Below are 16,549 nucleotides of genomic sequence, written 5' to 3'. Positions count from 1 at the left end.
TAGTGACGTTTTCCTGAAGCCACGCCCAACGCGGAAGAGAAACATCCCAACGTGCGAAGACACTTTGTAATAAACTGAGGATTATTACAGGACAATAAACGATCGATTAGAGGAATGTTTATTTCTACTATTAAATAAAAAGACACGAGTACAGTAATGATTAATAGGAGTGCATGTTTAGCGTGCTAAACCGGTTTATCCTGACAGGCCACTGCTGTAATGTGGTCTCTGTAGTCTCATCTAACCACACGTCACACGGGAAGAGGTCAGTCATATTTTCTATAATGCAATAGCTTCAATAAATGTGTTTCTTGATTAAATTGTTTTAATGTCTGGAATTATTTTAACAAACTTTTGAGATCAAACTTACCATGTGTGTGTATGTACAGTATGTGTGTATATAAATGAGTGTGTGTGTGTCTCGGTCAATGAGGTTTTTAAAAGTGTAAAAAAACATGGAGATATAATTAATTTTGAAGTTTTATTAAGTATTAACAATGATATTATGTGTTTTTTATGATCAGTTTAAACTGCTTTTGTCATTTTTTACAAGATGGACAAAATTTGTCACCAAAAAAGTCATTCAGTTTAACCAAAAGTTTTGTTTTACCAGATTATATGTTTGGTTATACCGAATGACAATGTTTTCAGGCTGATATCTAGAAAAAGGACAATCAAACATTTTATATTTAGTAAAAGTTTTTTAAAATATTACAAAATTTTCTATGTTTTATAGCAGTTGTACCGAATGACCTGATGTTTCGGGACATGCGTATGAACAAGTGAAAACATTAATTTTCAAATAGCTAAAAGAGAGTTAGTTACTTTGCTTCATGATCATGTGGTCCTTTGCAGGTGTCTGAATTATGTCACATGATAATGACCGCATGACTTGATCCACAATGGTCCCTTTATATTGGTTACTCCGAATGACATCAATAAAATTAATTTTTCCGGACATTCGTTCTCATAACAAAGCAACGACTTCTACACATAATTTTAACACCATTTTGCACTATGTTGATATATGATGTTATAAAATCATGCCAGAATAAAAAATATATACATTTATTACATTTTTAAGATATTTTAATTACAAATGAAATGGCTGTATTGGCCTTTGGACGGTTAAACCGAATGACCTTTTGACACTTCAAAATCTTTAAAATACCTTTATGTGTAGCAAAATATAATTAAAACCTTTTGAATTCAATAAAAGAGATCTAGTTGTACTAGTTTACATACTTTGGATGTCAAAAAAATTACCCATCACGTCATTGACCCATATATAGTATCAATGTATACATATAAATGTGTATGTATATATATATATATATATATATATATATATATATATATATATATCTCAATGAACACATATACATTTTCCAAAATGTTGACAAGACTAAGTTTAATATAACATCCGTTTAACCTATAACATGAAAGTAAGGTTAATAATATAACTTAGATTACACATTTTTCAGTTTTACTCAAATTAGGGTGATGCAAAAATGAGCACACCCCACAACAAAAACTACTACATCTAGTACTTTGTGTGTCCTCCATGATATTTAATGATAGCACCAAGACTTCTAGGCATTGAATGAACAAGTTGGCGACATTTTGCAACATCTATCTTTTTCCATTCTTCAACAATGAGCTCTTTTAGAGACTGGATGCTGGATGGAGAGTGATGCTCAACAGAATTCCCCATAGGTGTTCGATTGGGTTCAGATCAGGAGCCGCTGAATCACTTTCACCCTGTTCTTCTTCTTCAGAAACCCAACAGTGGCCTTAGATGTGTGTTTAGGATCATTGTCATGTTGGAAAAGTGCACAACGACCAAAGGCATGGAGTGATGGTAGCATCTTCTCTTTCAGTATAGAGCAGTACATCTGTGAATTCATGATGCCATCAATGAAATGCAGCTCCCCGACACCAGCAGCCCCACATAAGGACACTGACACCATCATGTTTCACTGTAGGCACCATGCAGTTCTCTTTGTATTCCTCACCTTTGCAATGCCATACAGTTTTGAAGCCACCAGTTCCTAAAACGTCTCATCACTGCAGAGTATAGAGTCCCAGTAGTCTTCATCTTTGTCAGCATGGGCCCTGGCAAACTCTAGACAAGCTTTTTTGTGCCTGGGCTTTAGGAAAGGCTTCTTTCGTGGACGGCACCCATGCATGCCATTCCTCTGCAGTGTACGCCGTATTGTGTCACGGGAAATAGTCACCCCAGTTTGGCTTTCTACTTCTTTAGATAACTGCAGTGAACTTGCATGCCAATTTTCTTCAACCCTCCTCATCAGAAGACGCTCCTGTCGAGGTGTTAACTTCAGTGGACGACCAGGACGTCTCTGTGAGATGGTTGCAGCTCCATCTTTTTTAAATTTTTGTACCACTTTTGCTACAGTATCCTGACTGATAAGTAAAGCTTTGCTGATCTTCTTGTAGCCTTCACCTTTCTGGTGTGAAGAAATAATTTTCTTTCTCAGGTCTTGTGACATTTCTCTTCTATGTAGTGCCATTGCTGACAGCAAGAAATGGGGTTTTAAAGGAACACTCCACTTTTTTTGAAAATAGGCTCATTGTCCAACTCCCCTAGAGTTAAACAGTTGAGTTTTACCGTTTTTCGAATCCATTCAGCCGATCTCCGGTTCTGGCGGTACCACTTTTAGCATAGCTTAGCATAGTTCATTGAATCTGATTAGACCGTTAGCATCGCCCTTAAAAATGACCAAAGAGTTTTGATATTTTTCCTATTTAAAACTTGACTCTTCTGTAGTTAAATCGTGTACTAAGACCGACAGAAAATGAAAATTTGCGATTTTCTAGGCTGATATGGCTAGGAACTATACTCTCATTCCGGCGTAATAATCAAGGAACTTTGCTGCCGTATCATGGCTGCAGCAGGGCAATGATATTACGCAGCGTCTCTCACAAACATCTCCATGGTTGCAAGGCACGTTCCCTGTGCAAGCAGGGGCTCACGGGCGCTGCGTAATATCATTGCCCTGCTGCAGCCATGGAACGGCAGCAAAGTTCCTTGATTATTACGCAGGAAAGAGAGTATAGTTCCTAGCCATATCAGCCTAGAAAATCACAAATTTTCATTTTCTGTCGGTCTTAGTACACGATTTAACTACAGAAGAGTCAAGTTTTAAATAGGAAAAATATCAAAACTCTTTGGTCATTTTTAAGCACGATGCTAACGGTCTAATCAGATTCAATGAACTATGCTAAGCTATGCTAAAAGTGGTACCGCCAGAACCGGAGATCGGCTGAATGGATTCGAAAAACGGTAAAACTGTTTAACTCTAGGGGAGTTGGAAAATGAGCCTATTTTCAAAAAAAGTGGAGTGTTCCTTTAACACCCTTTTATTGTCAACTGTCCGCTGGACACCTGTGTAATGAATAATTAGACTCACATGTAGTTGAATTCTTGTTAAATTATTAGACATTTGTAGTCTAAAATTTAGCTTTCTTCCAGAGACTTTCAGTGGGGTGTACTCAGTTTTGCATGAAAAACAAAAACTGAAAATTTTGTTCTCTAAGTTATATTATCAACCTTACTTTCATGTTAAACAGATGTTAATAAAACTTAGTCTTGTCAACATTTTGGAAATTGTTTTTGTGTTCATTGAGATATTGTTTAAAATGTTACTTTTCAAAGGGGATGTACTCATTTACGCTGAGCCCTGTATAATATAAATAGGTTTGTTTCTTTTTACAGACAATGGCATCACCAGACGAGAAAGTTGCATTTGTCAGCAATCTCAATGGAACCACCCTGATGGAGGTTTCTCTGGGATCCTTCTTAGCCCCGCTGTGCTTTCTCAGCCGAGGACTCTTCCTGATAGTGTTCCACCTGGGAAAAGGGGTCCTTCCGTTCTCCTGGCCAGCCCATCTCCTGTTGGACTTCACAGCACTCATAATGCCTTTGGTCCTGTCGTGCACCGCTCTGAGCGACATCCTTCACTTTGTCATCATGGGCATAGCCGCAGTTGACTTTGCCGTCCTGTACCTCGTGTACAAGAACAGAAAGCAAGGTTCCCTCTCCAGTACGATTGACAGGTTTGTGCAAGGCAGAGTAGAATCCAACCAGGTCCCGTTTGTAACTGTGTTCCGAGTTCTGGTCAATGTGAAGACCGCCATAAGCATTCTGGCTGTTGATTTTAGCGTGTTCCCAAGACGTTATGCCAAAACGGAGACGTATGGAACAGGGGTGATGGATTTCGGTGTCGGAGCGTATGTGATGGCCAATGCGTTGGTGTGTCCTGAGGCAAGAGGAAAGGACGTACAAGGGTCGAAGATCAGTCATGTGTTAAAACAGTTTATTTCCGTCTGGCCTTTGGTCCTGTTAGGGTTTGTGAGACTTGCGAGCGTCAAGTCATCCGGCTACCATGAACATGTGACGGAGTATGGGGTTCACTGGAACTTCTTTTTCACGTTAGCCATCGTCAGAGTGGTGGCGTCCGCACTTCTGGCTCTCTTTCCCGTCAACTCCTCATGGATTCTTGCTCTGCTCATTGGTGGTACTTACCAGGTTATCTTGGAGACGACAGGTCTGAAGTCCTTCCTCATCCACAATAATGAGCGCGCAGGATTTCTGCAGGAAAACAAAGAGGGAATCTTCTCAGTTGTGGGATATATAGCCATCTATATGGCTGGGGTTCAGGCTGGACACTACCTCATGCAGAGCAGAACTTTAGTTCGAGACTGGATCAAAGTGATCCGTAACCTTCTGTTGACCAGCTTTGGGCTGTTCTTCGCTTTATACGTGTGCCAGAGATGCATCGAGCCAGTCTCACGCAGAATGGCCAACCTTTCTTTCTGTGTTTGGACTGTAGCGCAGGCCACGTTCTTTCTCACTTGCATAAGCTTTGCTGATTTAGTGTTACTTTTTTCTAAAGTTGTCTCTAATTTTTCACTTGTGTCTGCATCGTGGTATCCGAATCAAAATAAGAAGTCGGACAAAATGAGAAATAATATGGATGCGTTGTGCCTCGTGCAGTCTGTTAACCGGAACCAGTTGTTATATTTCCTGCTGGCGAATATCATGACAGGTTTGACCAATGTGTTCGTTGACACTCTGAACAGCAGTGATGTTTTAGGCGTGAGTGTTTTGCTCTTGTATATGTTCATGAACAGCTTGGTCATATTCATTTTGCATATCAATAAAATAACCATTAAGTTCTGGTAAACACCTATTCACTGTATTTTTCTGAATGGCTCTCTTGTTTCAAATGCTGTGAAATATATAACTTGTTTGCAAATAAAACTGAATGTGTTTATTTGTGAATCTACTGTTACTATATGTGTAATCTGTATTATATATCAAATATGCATGCACTAAATGAGATGATTTCTTCATGCCAATTTTAGATGCAAATAACATGGACATACATCAGATTTAGGTTCAGATTTCTGTCTATTTATATGCTCTAATTGGCCATTATTTCTTTTATCTTTTTTCACAGTTCATAGATAGTTCTGTGTGGTGAATAGATTAAAAATGTAGACTTTTATTTAATATCAGGTTGTAAAGTGAAAAGAATTAGGGGAAAATGTTTACTAATATTCCAAACAATTATAATTATAACCCAAAATAAAAGTTTGTTTACATATGTGTGTTTGTGTACTGTGTATATTTATTATGTGTGTGTATGCAGTTGAGCTCAAAAGTTTACATACCCCTTGCAGAATATGCAAAAATGTTAATCATTTTAACAAAATAAGAAGGATCATGAAAATTGCATGTTATTTTTTATTTAGTACTGTCCTGAATAAAGTATTTCAAATAACAGATGTTTACATAAGTCCACAAGATAAATAAAATAGCTGAATTTATAAAAATGACCCGTTCAAAAGTTTATATACCCTTGATTCTCAATACTGTGTGTGGTTACCTGATGATCCACGACTGTTTTTATGTTTTGTGATGGTTGTTCGTGAGTCCATATTTTGTTCTGAGCAGTTAAACTGAGCTCTGTTCTTCAGAAAAATCCTCCAGCTCCTGCATAATCTTTGATTTTCCAGCATCTGCTGCATATTTGAACCCTTTCCAGCAGTGACTGAATGATTTTGAGATTCATATTTTCACACTGAGTACAACTGAGGGACTCAAACACAACTATTAAAAAAGGTTCAAACATTCATTGATGCTCCAGAAGGAAACGTTTTAACTTCTAACATGTTTAACATGTTTACTAATTATAAAATAATAAAAAAAAAAAAACATTTTTTTTCCAAATTATTTTAGCTAAATTATTGTCAAAAACTACATGCAAAGTATTTTTATTTTCATGTAGTCTCATAATTAATGAATTAATGTATCAATTAATGTATCAATTATGCGATCATAACTGCATGCATTAGAAAAAAATGTTTATTAATATTCCAAAGTCTTTTCATTAAACTTTTAATTAATATTAAGTCACTTAAAATAATTAGAAGATGCATTTCAAAGAAATATGTCATGCAGTCTTTACTAATTATAAGATAATTTTTAAAAAACCTGATGTTTACTAATATTCCAAATTCTTTTAACTAAATTAATATTATGTCATAAACTACATGCAAAATATTTTTATTTTCATGTAGTAAAATAATTAGAAGATGCATTTCAAAGAAATATGACATGCAGTCTTTGAATTAAATAATATTTAAACAAATATGCATTAATAAATCCTGCATGTTTACTAATTATAAAATAATTAAAAAAAAATGATGTTTGCTAATATTCCAAAATCTTTTAACTAAATTAATATTATGTCTTAAAGTACATGCAAAATATTTTTATTTTCATGTAGTAAAATAATTAGAAGATGCATTTCAAAGAAATATGACATGCAGTCTTTGAATGAAATAATATTTAAACAGTTATGCATTAATAAATCCTGCATGTTTACTAATTATAAAATAATTAAAAAAATGATGTTTGCTAATATTCAAAAATCTTTTAACTAAATTAATATTATGTCTTAAAGTACATGCAAAATATTTTTATTTTCATGTAATCTCATAATTAATGAATTAATATATCAACTAATATGTGATCATAACAACTGCATGCATAACAATTAGAAAAAAATAGGAAAAATGTTTATTAATATTCCAAAGTCTTTTCATTAAACTTTTAATTAATATTAAGTCACTTAAAATAATAAGAAGATGCATTTCAAAGAACTATGTCATGCAGTCTTTGAATGAAATAATATTTAAATAAATATACAATAATAAAACCTGAATGTTTACTAATTATAAGATAATTTTTAAAAAACCTGATGTTTGCTCATATTCCAAATTCTTTTAACTAAATTAATATTATGTCATAAACTACATGCAAAATATTTTTATTTTCATGTAGTAAAATAATTAGAAGATGCATTTCAAAGAAATATGACATGCAGTCTTTGAATGAAATAATATTTAAACAAATATGCATTAATAAATCCTGCATGTTTACTAATTATAAAATAATTTTAAAATGCTGATGTTTGCTAATATTCCAAATTCTTTTAACTAAATGAATATTATGTCATAAACTACATGCAAAATATTTTTATGTTCATGTAGTCTTATAATTAATGAATTAATATATCAACTAATATGCGATCATAACAACTGCATGCAGAAAAGAATTAGGAAAAATGTTTATTAATATTCTAAACTCTTTTCATTAAACTTTTAATTAATATTAAGGCATGTAAAATAATTAGAAATATGTCATGCAGTCTTTGAATGAAATCAAATATGCATTAATAAATCCTGCATGTTTACTAATTATATATTTTTTTAAATGATGTTTGCTAATATTCCAAATTATTTTAACTAAATTAATATTATGTCATAAACTACATGCAAAATATTTTTTTTTCATGTAGTCTCATAATCAATGAATTAATATATCTAACTAATATGTGATCATAACAACTGCATGCACACACTAAAAAAATAATGATGAAAAACTGGTTTTAGATGAAGTTTGCATATCATATCTACCCAAATGTAAAAATCCTTTATCGATCGTGCAAAATAATCTCCTTCCAACAAGAATCTCCACCCATGTGTCAATCAAACTGCACACGTCACGCCCTCAGAGCCCGGAACTACTTTCTGACGTATCAGGGTGCCAAGGGTCATAGAACATTCGCCTGCCACATACGCCTCTGTCGCACTTGTTTGTTTTTGTCCAAAAGAAGAAAACAACTGTCGAAAACAGGTCAGTACAACAGCTGCAGCTTGATATTTGTGCATTTAGTCGCTGTTTTAAGTGCAATAACGGTTGAAAAGTAACATTACGGGAAGGATAAACACTGAGGGTGTCAGTCCGTCAGTCAAAGTAGACCTTTGTCACGACACTTTTGAATTCAAATACCGTGTATTATGTTAAAAGTACATTTGCACTCTGTTTAGCGTATATTAAAACATGTTTTGTTGGGTTGAAAGTTGCCGTGCAGCTCACGCACGCAGGCTAGGCTCTGACAGCAACTAGCATGCTAATCAGCTTGGAAAAGTTTCACAGGTTAGCCATGTGCTAACTTCAGTTCGACACAAAAATGCCTGTTTATTTTGTAACATCATCTCATTTTCTACATTTACAACATTACACGTTTTAAAATGACTGGTTAAAGTTGCTCTTCAGATGGCTGTGAGCAGCATATCGTTGGCTAGCAGGCTAATTAGCATCTGTGTCATCGGAGGGAATGTGAGTGCAATTATCACAGCGATAATTATGTAATTGTTGTCATGTCAACAGGCTGTCGAGTATATTTTATATGAATATGTGTATTTTGATATTTCAGAGCTTTGAGAGGCTGGTTTGGTGGTTGTTTAGCTGCTCATTGTCGTTATGTGGCTTGACCTCTCCTTGATTGCACATTTTGACGAGTTAGTGCATTTATTTGGCAATTGTAGACATTTATACGAGCATATTACACAGGTTTATCAGTGTTTCTTTCAGACTGGGGTGTAGAGTTGGGTATAGTAAGTGTTTAAGCCTCTGTAGTCAGATAAGAGTGTATGTGTAAGCTAATAATCCTTAGCAAAGCTACAAGGGCTGCTGGGACGACACAGTGTTTGCACCCTAGAAATGAACTATAATATTGATTCATCTGGGTGAGAAATGGAAATATTGGAGGTGATATTGTGAATAAAAAGCTAACAGATTCTTTTATGATGTAACATTTTAGAAACACATAATTACAAAGAAAAGGCTTAAGAGAGACTGAAAAAAACATTATATAAATAATAATAATAATAATAGCAATAGTGAACCATAAAAGAATACCCTACTTATGTAGGCTATACCAATATACACAGATAAAAATGAGGAGAGAGCTGGGCAGGTCCAAAACATGAGATGGATAGTGTGACATCTATCACATTCTGGGTCAGTGGTTGGTTTAATCCGAGCAAGTCTGCATTTACACTAGTGGACTCTATTAACCGTCTTGCATTGTATAAGAGAATGGCGTGCTCAAATAGATGATGAGTGAATCCTGTTCCTCCGTCTGTTTCTATGTTAAAGGGTTAGTTCACCCAAAAATGAAAATTCTGTCATTAATTACTCACCGTCATGTCGTCCCAAACCTGTAAAACCTTCGATCATCTTCGGAACACAAATTAAGAAATTTGTAATGAAATCCGAGAGCTTTCTGACCTTTGATAGCACAGCAATGTCATAACCAATTTCAAGGCCCAGAAAGGTAGTAAAGACGTCGATCTGAAGTAGAACACGGAAGTGCTGCACTGTGTTTACTACGTGAACAGTATAGGAGAATGGCAGGGAAGAGAAGAAATTGTTAAACAAAATCATAACTTTTGTGCGCAAAAACAAAACAAAAATATTCTTGTCGCTTCATAACATTACAGAACCTTTCTAGGCCTTGCAATTGGTTATGACTTAGGGAGGTCATAAGCTCGCAGATATCATCAAAAATATCTTAATTTTTGTTCCGAAGATGAACGCAGGTCTTGGTGTGTTTTTGACAACATGGGGGTGAGTAATTAATGACAGAAATTTCATTTTTGGTGAACTAACTCTTTAAAGGATTAGTCCACTTTTAAATAAACTTTTTCCTGATAATTTACTCGCCCCCATGTCATCCAAGATGTTCATGTCTTTCTTTCTTCAGTCGAAAAGAAATGTATATGAAAACATTCCAGTATTATTCTTATAGTGGACTTCAATGGCCTCCAAACGGTTGAAGGTCAAAATTACAGTTTCAGTGCAGCTTCAAAGGGCTTTAAATGATCCCAGACGAGGTCTTATCTAGAGAAACGATCGGTCATTTTCAAACAAAAATACAACTGTATATGCTTTATATAAACAAATACTTACGGAACAAATGCAGCGCCAGTTAATTTTTTTTCGCAAGTAGAATAGGGAAGGCGTAGGACATACAGCATAAGCTTTTTCAAGAATACGAAGGTGCGGTTTTGGCAGAAGCGCTTGGAAGACGATTATTTGTTTGTATAAAGTATATACATTTACATTTTTTTTCGAAAATGACCAAACGTTTCGCTAGATAAGACCCTTAATATTCATCTGGGTTTTTAAAGCCTTTTGAAGCTGCATTGAAACTAATTTTGACCTTCAACCATTTGGAGGCCATTGAAGTCCATTATAAGGAGAATAATCCTGGAATGTTTTCATCAAAAACCTTCATTTCTTTTTGATTGAAGAAAGAAAGACATGAACATCTTGGATGACATGGGGGTGAGTAAATTATCAGGAAAAGTTTATTTGAAAGTGGACTAAACCTTTAAGGTCTAAAGGCCGGTTCACACCAAGAACGATAACTCTGTTTATTCCTCAGCATGCTATGTTTTGAGTGAATAGCTAGTGTAATCTATCTAATCTAACAGTGAATTTAGCTGACGAAGTCAATATAGTGGAATAAAAAGTCTTTTTCACCGCAACTTCAAAGGAAGCATGCCAATGTTGTCGAAACTAGTGCTGGATACCTGAGGTAATTTTATTTTACACTGTTTGCTAGCCTGGCATAATGATCTCATCTACAGGATCTTACTATTTATTCTGAGGGTATGAGCGATTGTTTTCCATTTATCCATTTTCTTTAAAGTAAGGGTGTTTGACTTGTCAAACAGTGGTGGCTTTTTTCTGGACCTCGGTGATTAACTTCTCTCAGTGTAATTTGGCATTTTAAATACGCAAGCCCTTAAATCAGAATGGATTCTGATTGGCTGTCAGTGTTTTATGGTACAGCAGCTGAAAAAAAAAAAGTTTTGAAAGTGATCCCAATGATATTGTTTCTCTATATCGTTATCGTTACAGCTGTGGTGAGGACTGCTATTCTTCTATCCACAAGTTTCCTACGCCCCATGAGGCCTTGCGTCAAACGTGGGAGCGTCTTCCGGTTCGAAGTAAACAAGCTGGACCTGACACTCATTCATTCAACAGTTGACAGTCATTCAAGATTTAACGATCCAAACTTGCGAACGTTTGTTTTTTATTTAAAGATTTAAGATTCCGGCATCAATATTTGAACAATGTTTTACAATAAAAAAAGTTACAGTAATAGTAATGTATTAATTTATGTCAGGAGTGCACATCAATCATGCTAAATCTAACTGATATTTATATTGACATAAAAAGAAAACACAGACCTATTCAGTTGCGCATGCTTCCATTTATTTGAGATCACAAGAATGCAAAAAACAACTCCACTAAAGCTTTAAATCCAAAGGCTTACACATTTAGAAATATATTGATAACATAACCTATGTTTACGTCACTTTTCTGAGCATTTCTATTTATTTTCCTCTAAATTATGCGATGATTGCTATCTGAGGATGTTTCCGAGGATGTCTCTCAGTCTATCTATCCTGATCCTTTCAGCCAGAGCAACAGAGGGAGCTCATGAGAAGACAACAGGAGTTATGAGTTATACGAGTTAACCGGAGTGTGTGAATCTGTGAAAGATACGCATTTTTAAGGATTCAATCAACAGGCACAGGGAAGAGACAGATAAAACATTAAACCAAATAAAAACACGATTATAAGCGTATAAGAATTGTCTTCAAGCAGTCTCTGATATTTTCCATAAACGTGTGTATTTATTTTCGCAATGGTTAACATAAGTAGCCTTTAGCATCGCATACAGTGGAAACGCGACTGGCTCTGGCACGCACGACACGTTAGGAGTAAAATATCACATCATAAGGCTTTGACGGGAAGTACAGACAGCTGGTTGTTCAAGTATTGCAGGGATGCTCTAGTCATGCAGCAGCACTTTTGTGGAAGGTCAGTAAAGAGCAATTATGGGCACGAAAACTGTTTATTGTATTGTGATATTAATGTAGTAAACTGAGATGTTGTCCCTGAGCACTGTAACGACATCTCTCATAAAGATTTGCAACTTTACAAAGTAAACAATGATCCAAAAAACACTTAGCCTCTTCACTAATTGGCACACAAAATACCATTGGTATGCTGCTTCCGCCGCCTCACCGGAAGTTGTACCCACGTTCTCTTTTACAGTAGCGCCCCGCGGAAACAGGTGGATATTTAGAATGATTTTTAGAACTATATCTTTATCGTTATCTTTATAGTTATTGTTTTTGGTCTGAACTGGCTTTAAAGCTTAGCTAGTATGTAAATTATCAAAGGGTAAAGACTGCAAAGTAGCAAATGTATTGACTAACTTGGAGATTGATGTCAAGAGAAGAACCTAGAGGATTAGGAAAATTTCCAGAGTTTATATGAATATGAGTCTCGTATTTGTAAAACAGTTAGTTGGTCAAATGATGCAAAGGTACCATCTATGTAGTCTCGCGTAGCCCTTCCGACTGACGGCAGAAGGTCTGGACTCCGTCACAGCATTCATTGGTCACGGACCACCCAGAATCTGACATGTAAAGCAAACAATCACAGTTGGTTTTGTTCAGCATCATGTTTAGGGGTGTGAAATGTGAAATCCTTACAATAATAGACAGATGTGTAAAACTCTTGGATGTATTTTAAAGAGAATATGCTGTGACCTTCACATGAAAATCCAGCATTTAGTTGATCCTGATAAGTGCTCATTGTTACAGTTGTGAACACCATGGCTTTCTTCTTCCATGAGGGGGTTTGGCTTCATGATGGCTTTGTTTCCAGATGGACCCTTAAAGAACGTGACCTTGCTTGAGCAATTGGTTATCGGTGCTGATTAATTGGCAAAACGATCAATCAGTCAACCTATACATCTCCTGAAGTGTTTCCAATTTTGGGTGCCATATGCATCAGACATTCAGCCAATGGCCCATGGGCGTGTTGTCTGAGGCCTTGGACTACCATCTATGCACAAATTGGCTACAGAGAGGAGACTTTGATCCCTCCAACAAGTATATACACCGTCCGGAGTAGAAGGGAGAAGTGAAGGATTAGAATGTGTGGGGAATACACTTGGAAGCCATAATTGTGTAAAAGCAGCCCAAACTGTTTTTCAGTGGGGAGAGTGTGATGGGAAAACAATAGAGCATTCAACGTGGAGGAATTGCATGAAGCATTCTCAATATTTTACCAAGCTGGTGGGTTATCCAGTTGGTTTGAATTAATCCAGTATAGTGTGGAGCGCATATTCACAACCCATTTAGGAAGGGCCAAACCACCCGAATGCTCTTTGGGATTTTTGGGGTCTGCTAACTCAGATTCTGTCCACACACTAACAGGCAGATCTGGACAAAAACATGGCACGTCTGGTGGCTGTCTGCAGGGACGGGGAAGAGGACTATATTTTTCTTGCACGCCAGATTCCCTTGTACATCGATGACACACTCACGGTAAGATCATTTCATTGGTTTCACTTTGCATTTTGCCTTCATTAAAGTTGTTGTGGAATGAACATTAAACCTATTTACATTAAAAATATGTTCCTGGTCTTGTCTTATTGTGCATCATTCATCTGTCAATTCACATATTTCAGTGATCAACACCATTAAACCGGTTCTAGAGGTTTTCCTTGCCAAGTACCACTAAATACCAAGTGTTTATATGTTCCTTTTATATATGCTTACTGAAAGCAAACTAAAGTCACACAGTATTATATTGGAAGAAATGATTGTATATGCATGTTTATGTTGTAGATGGTGATGGAGTTTCCTGACAGTATTCTGGACTTTGACAACTATCAGATCAACAGTTCACAAATGAAGCAGTTTATTGAGGTAAACGATGACATTTTCCATTTTCATTGTTGAAAACCTGTCAAGAACATGTCACATTTCACCTTAAAACCAAAAACAAGATATTAGAAAATATATATATTTTTAAAGGGATGTTTCCACAACACCGTTTTCAACGGAAAAACTGGGGCCTGAAAACACAAACTTTTGAAAACGTGTTTCAAAGTGCAAGTTTTTAAAAACGTTTCCGTTATCATCTCTGTGTAAACTACAAAAACACAAATTTGTGAAAACAGTGACGTCATGCAAATGCGTATTATGTGTTCAGTCTATAGGCGCCTTGTTTCTTTACAAAGTGACATCGCCATCTACTGGCCTGGCAGCAGAATACAGCGATTTTAGTCATTTTTGCGCATCTGTGAGACTCTTTAGTCCCTTTTCCTGCTTGACAGAGACACAAGGTGCAAATAAAATGATAGAGAGTCAGACTTGTAAGGCTTTCAGCTTCACTTTCCGTCTTGCGTTTTGTTCACCAGCATCACAGTATGCTAAAGCAGCAGGACCTGAACATGGCATTGATGGTGATGTCACGTGAGGTCATCAACGCTCTGTCTCAGTCTGTGCCGTGCGTGGGCTGCCGGCGCAGTGTGGAGCACCTGTTCTCTCAGCTCACGGACTCCGGATACTTCGCATTGGAACCGCTCACTGTGGGATCCTCTGGAGTGCTGTCAGTCACACGGGCGTGTCTCACTGACCCCAGGAAACTCTACACACTCTTTTATGTTCATGGGTAAGTGCTTTGATTAAAGTGTCTGCTTTTGTGTTCAACAAAAGAATGAAACTTATACAGGTTTGGAACAACATGAGGGTGAGTAAATGATTTTCGGGTGAACTGTCCCTTTAAGGTGGAATGATGGGCAAGGAAAATATTATAATCTATTAAACCTCCTTATCAGCCTTCCTATCCAATCAAGTCCTTACGGCTTTTATTTTAACGTGTGCTTTTTATTCCTTTGTTGCAGGTCAAAGTTAAACAACATAATTGATTCCATCCCCAAGAGTAAAAAGAACAAACGCTGTCAGCTGCACTCTTTAGACACACACAAACCGAAGCCTTTAGGGTAAGTGTTTTATTTTTATTTTTATATTTTCCATGTGACATTTGGTGTTTGAGACCAGGGAGTCCAGGCAGCACAAGAAAAAGATTACAATGAAATGTATAACACCACACAATAAACAAGCGCAAAATCTAATGCAAATCTAAAAACAATACAAATCCTAATCGGCCATTAAAACATTTACACTGTTCCATAGAAACAGACTTAAAAATGTTTTTAAACCAAGTATGTTGTTTGGTGCAGGGGCAGCTGGATGGACGTGTGGGAGCTGATGTCACAGGAGTGTCGTGATGAGGTGGTTTTGATTGACAGCACCTCTCTATTGGAGACTCTGGAGACGTACCTGCGCAAACACCGGTAAGAGATTGCGATGTTACACATTTAATTAATTGCCTCCGTGACAAAAATGTGTTTTTTATTTACTTTTTGTAGCTGATCTCTGATTTTCTCTTTCTACAACATCATTCTCAGGTTCTGTACTGACTGTAAGAACAAGGTACTGAGAGCGTATAACATCCTGGTGGGGGACCTGGACTGCAGTAAAGAGAAAGGCTACTGTGCATCTCTGTACGAGGGTTTGCGCTGCTGCCCACACGAGCGCCACATCCACGTCTGCTGCGAGACCGACTTCATCGCTCACTTACTGGGCCGAGCAGAGCCAGAATTCGCGGGGGGTTATGAGTAAGTCTGTGTGGAGTTTATTTGACGTTGTGTAACATACATTAAATTATACTGTGTCATCAACTGGAAGCTTTAGCTATAGGTGTGCGGGATATGGCAAAATTAGATCGTAACCATTCAACTGTCTCGTTAAAATGAGATTTAGTATTATAGGGCTCTATGAAATGTTTTATTTTTTTTCCAAATTCTGTTTTCAAAAAGCATGTCTAATTAATTAAAATTATGAAATGTATACAATTTAACAACGATTAAAAGTTTAACAAAAATTACACTTTTTAGGACCTTATGAAGTACATTTATTTGTTTTTTCTCAAATTCCGTTTTATTTTTTACCATATTCAGATTTTTTTGTTGTTGTTTGTATTGTTTTTTTTTTTTTTTTTCAAATTCAGCTTTTTCCTTTTTTTTTTTTTTTTCATTTGGACTCCATTTCAATGGTTAAATTAAATTTTAGTAATTAAAAATCATGTCTAATTGATTGAAATCATGAAACTTATACAGTTTAATAACAAAAATTATACTTTTTAGGACCCTATAAAGTACGTTTTATTTTATTTTATTTATTCTCAAATTTCATTTTCTTTTTTTTTTCAAAATTCAGTTTTCTGTTTTAA

General features: G+C 36.0%; 2 protein-coding genes across 4 annotated transcripts in view; both read left to right on the top strand.

Annotated features, from left to right (window-relative positions):
* The first annotated feature begins 28 nt into the window (after nucleotides 1-28).
* On the top strand, nucleotides 29-5,605 carry pigw (phosphatidylinositol glycan anchor biosynthesis, class W). Its single transcript, XM_067407294.1, has 2 exons — nucleotides 29-265; nucleotides 3,737-5,605. Exon 2 carries the CDS (start codon nucleotides 3,740-3,742, stop codon nucleotides 5,204-5,206), a length of 1,467 nt encoding a protein of 488 aa, XP_067263395.1. The 5' UTR covers nucleotides 29-265; nucleotides 3,737-3,739; the 3' UTR covers nucleotides 5,207-5,605.
* Nucleotides 5,606-8,092: 2,487 nt separating this feature from the next.
* The window catches only part of ggnbp2 (gametogenetin binding protein 2), a 19,058-nt gene continuing 10,601 nt past the window's right edge, over nucleotides 8,093-16,549 (top strand). For all 3 annotated transcript variants that reach the window (XM_067407647.1, XM_067407646.1, XM_067407645.1), the window contains exons 1-7: nucleotides 8,093-8,227; nucleotides 13,684-13,794; nucleotides 14,098-14,178; nucleotides 14,673-14,926; nucleotides 15,159-15,257; nucleotides 15,498-15,611; nucleotides 15,726-15,935. In XM_067407647.1, the coding sequence (XP_067263748.1) occupies nucleotides 13,702-13,794; nucleotides 14,098-14,178; nucleotides 14,673-14,926; nucleotides 15,159-15,257; nucleotides 15,498-15,611; nucleotides 15,726-15,935 (851 nt within the window). In that variant the 5' untranslated portion in view covers nucleotides 8,093-8,227; nucleotides 13,684-13,701. The remainder of the gene's footprint in view (nucleotides 8,228-13,683; nucleotides 13,795-14,097; nucleotides 14,179-14,672; nucleotides 14,927-15,158; nucleotides 15,258-15,497; nucleotides 15,612-15,725; nucleotides 15,936-16,549) is intronic.

This window comes from Chanodichthys erythropterus, chromosome 13, assembly GCF_024489055.1.
Source record: "Chanodichthys erythropterus isolate Z2021 chromosome 13, ASM2448905v1, whole genome shotgun sequence".
Lineage (NCBI taxonomy): Eukaryota > Metazoa > Chordata > Actinopteri > Cypriniformes > Xenocyprididae > Chanodichthys > Chanodichthys erythropterus.
This window is presented reverse-complemented; position numbering and strand designations above follow the sequence as displayed.

Bases quoted from the DNA above. Each gene is read 5' to 3' on its own strand.
- pigw (XM_067407294.1), top strand. From the start codon at position 3,740: ATGGCATCACCAGACGAGAAAGTTGCATTTGTCAGCAATCTCAATGGA.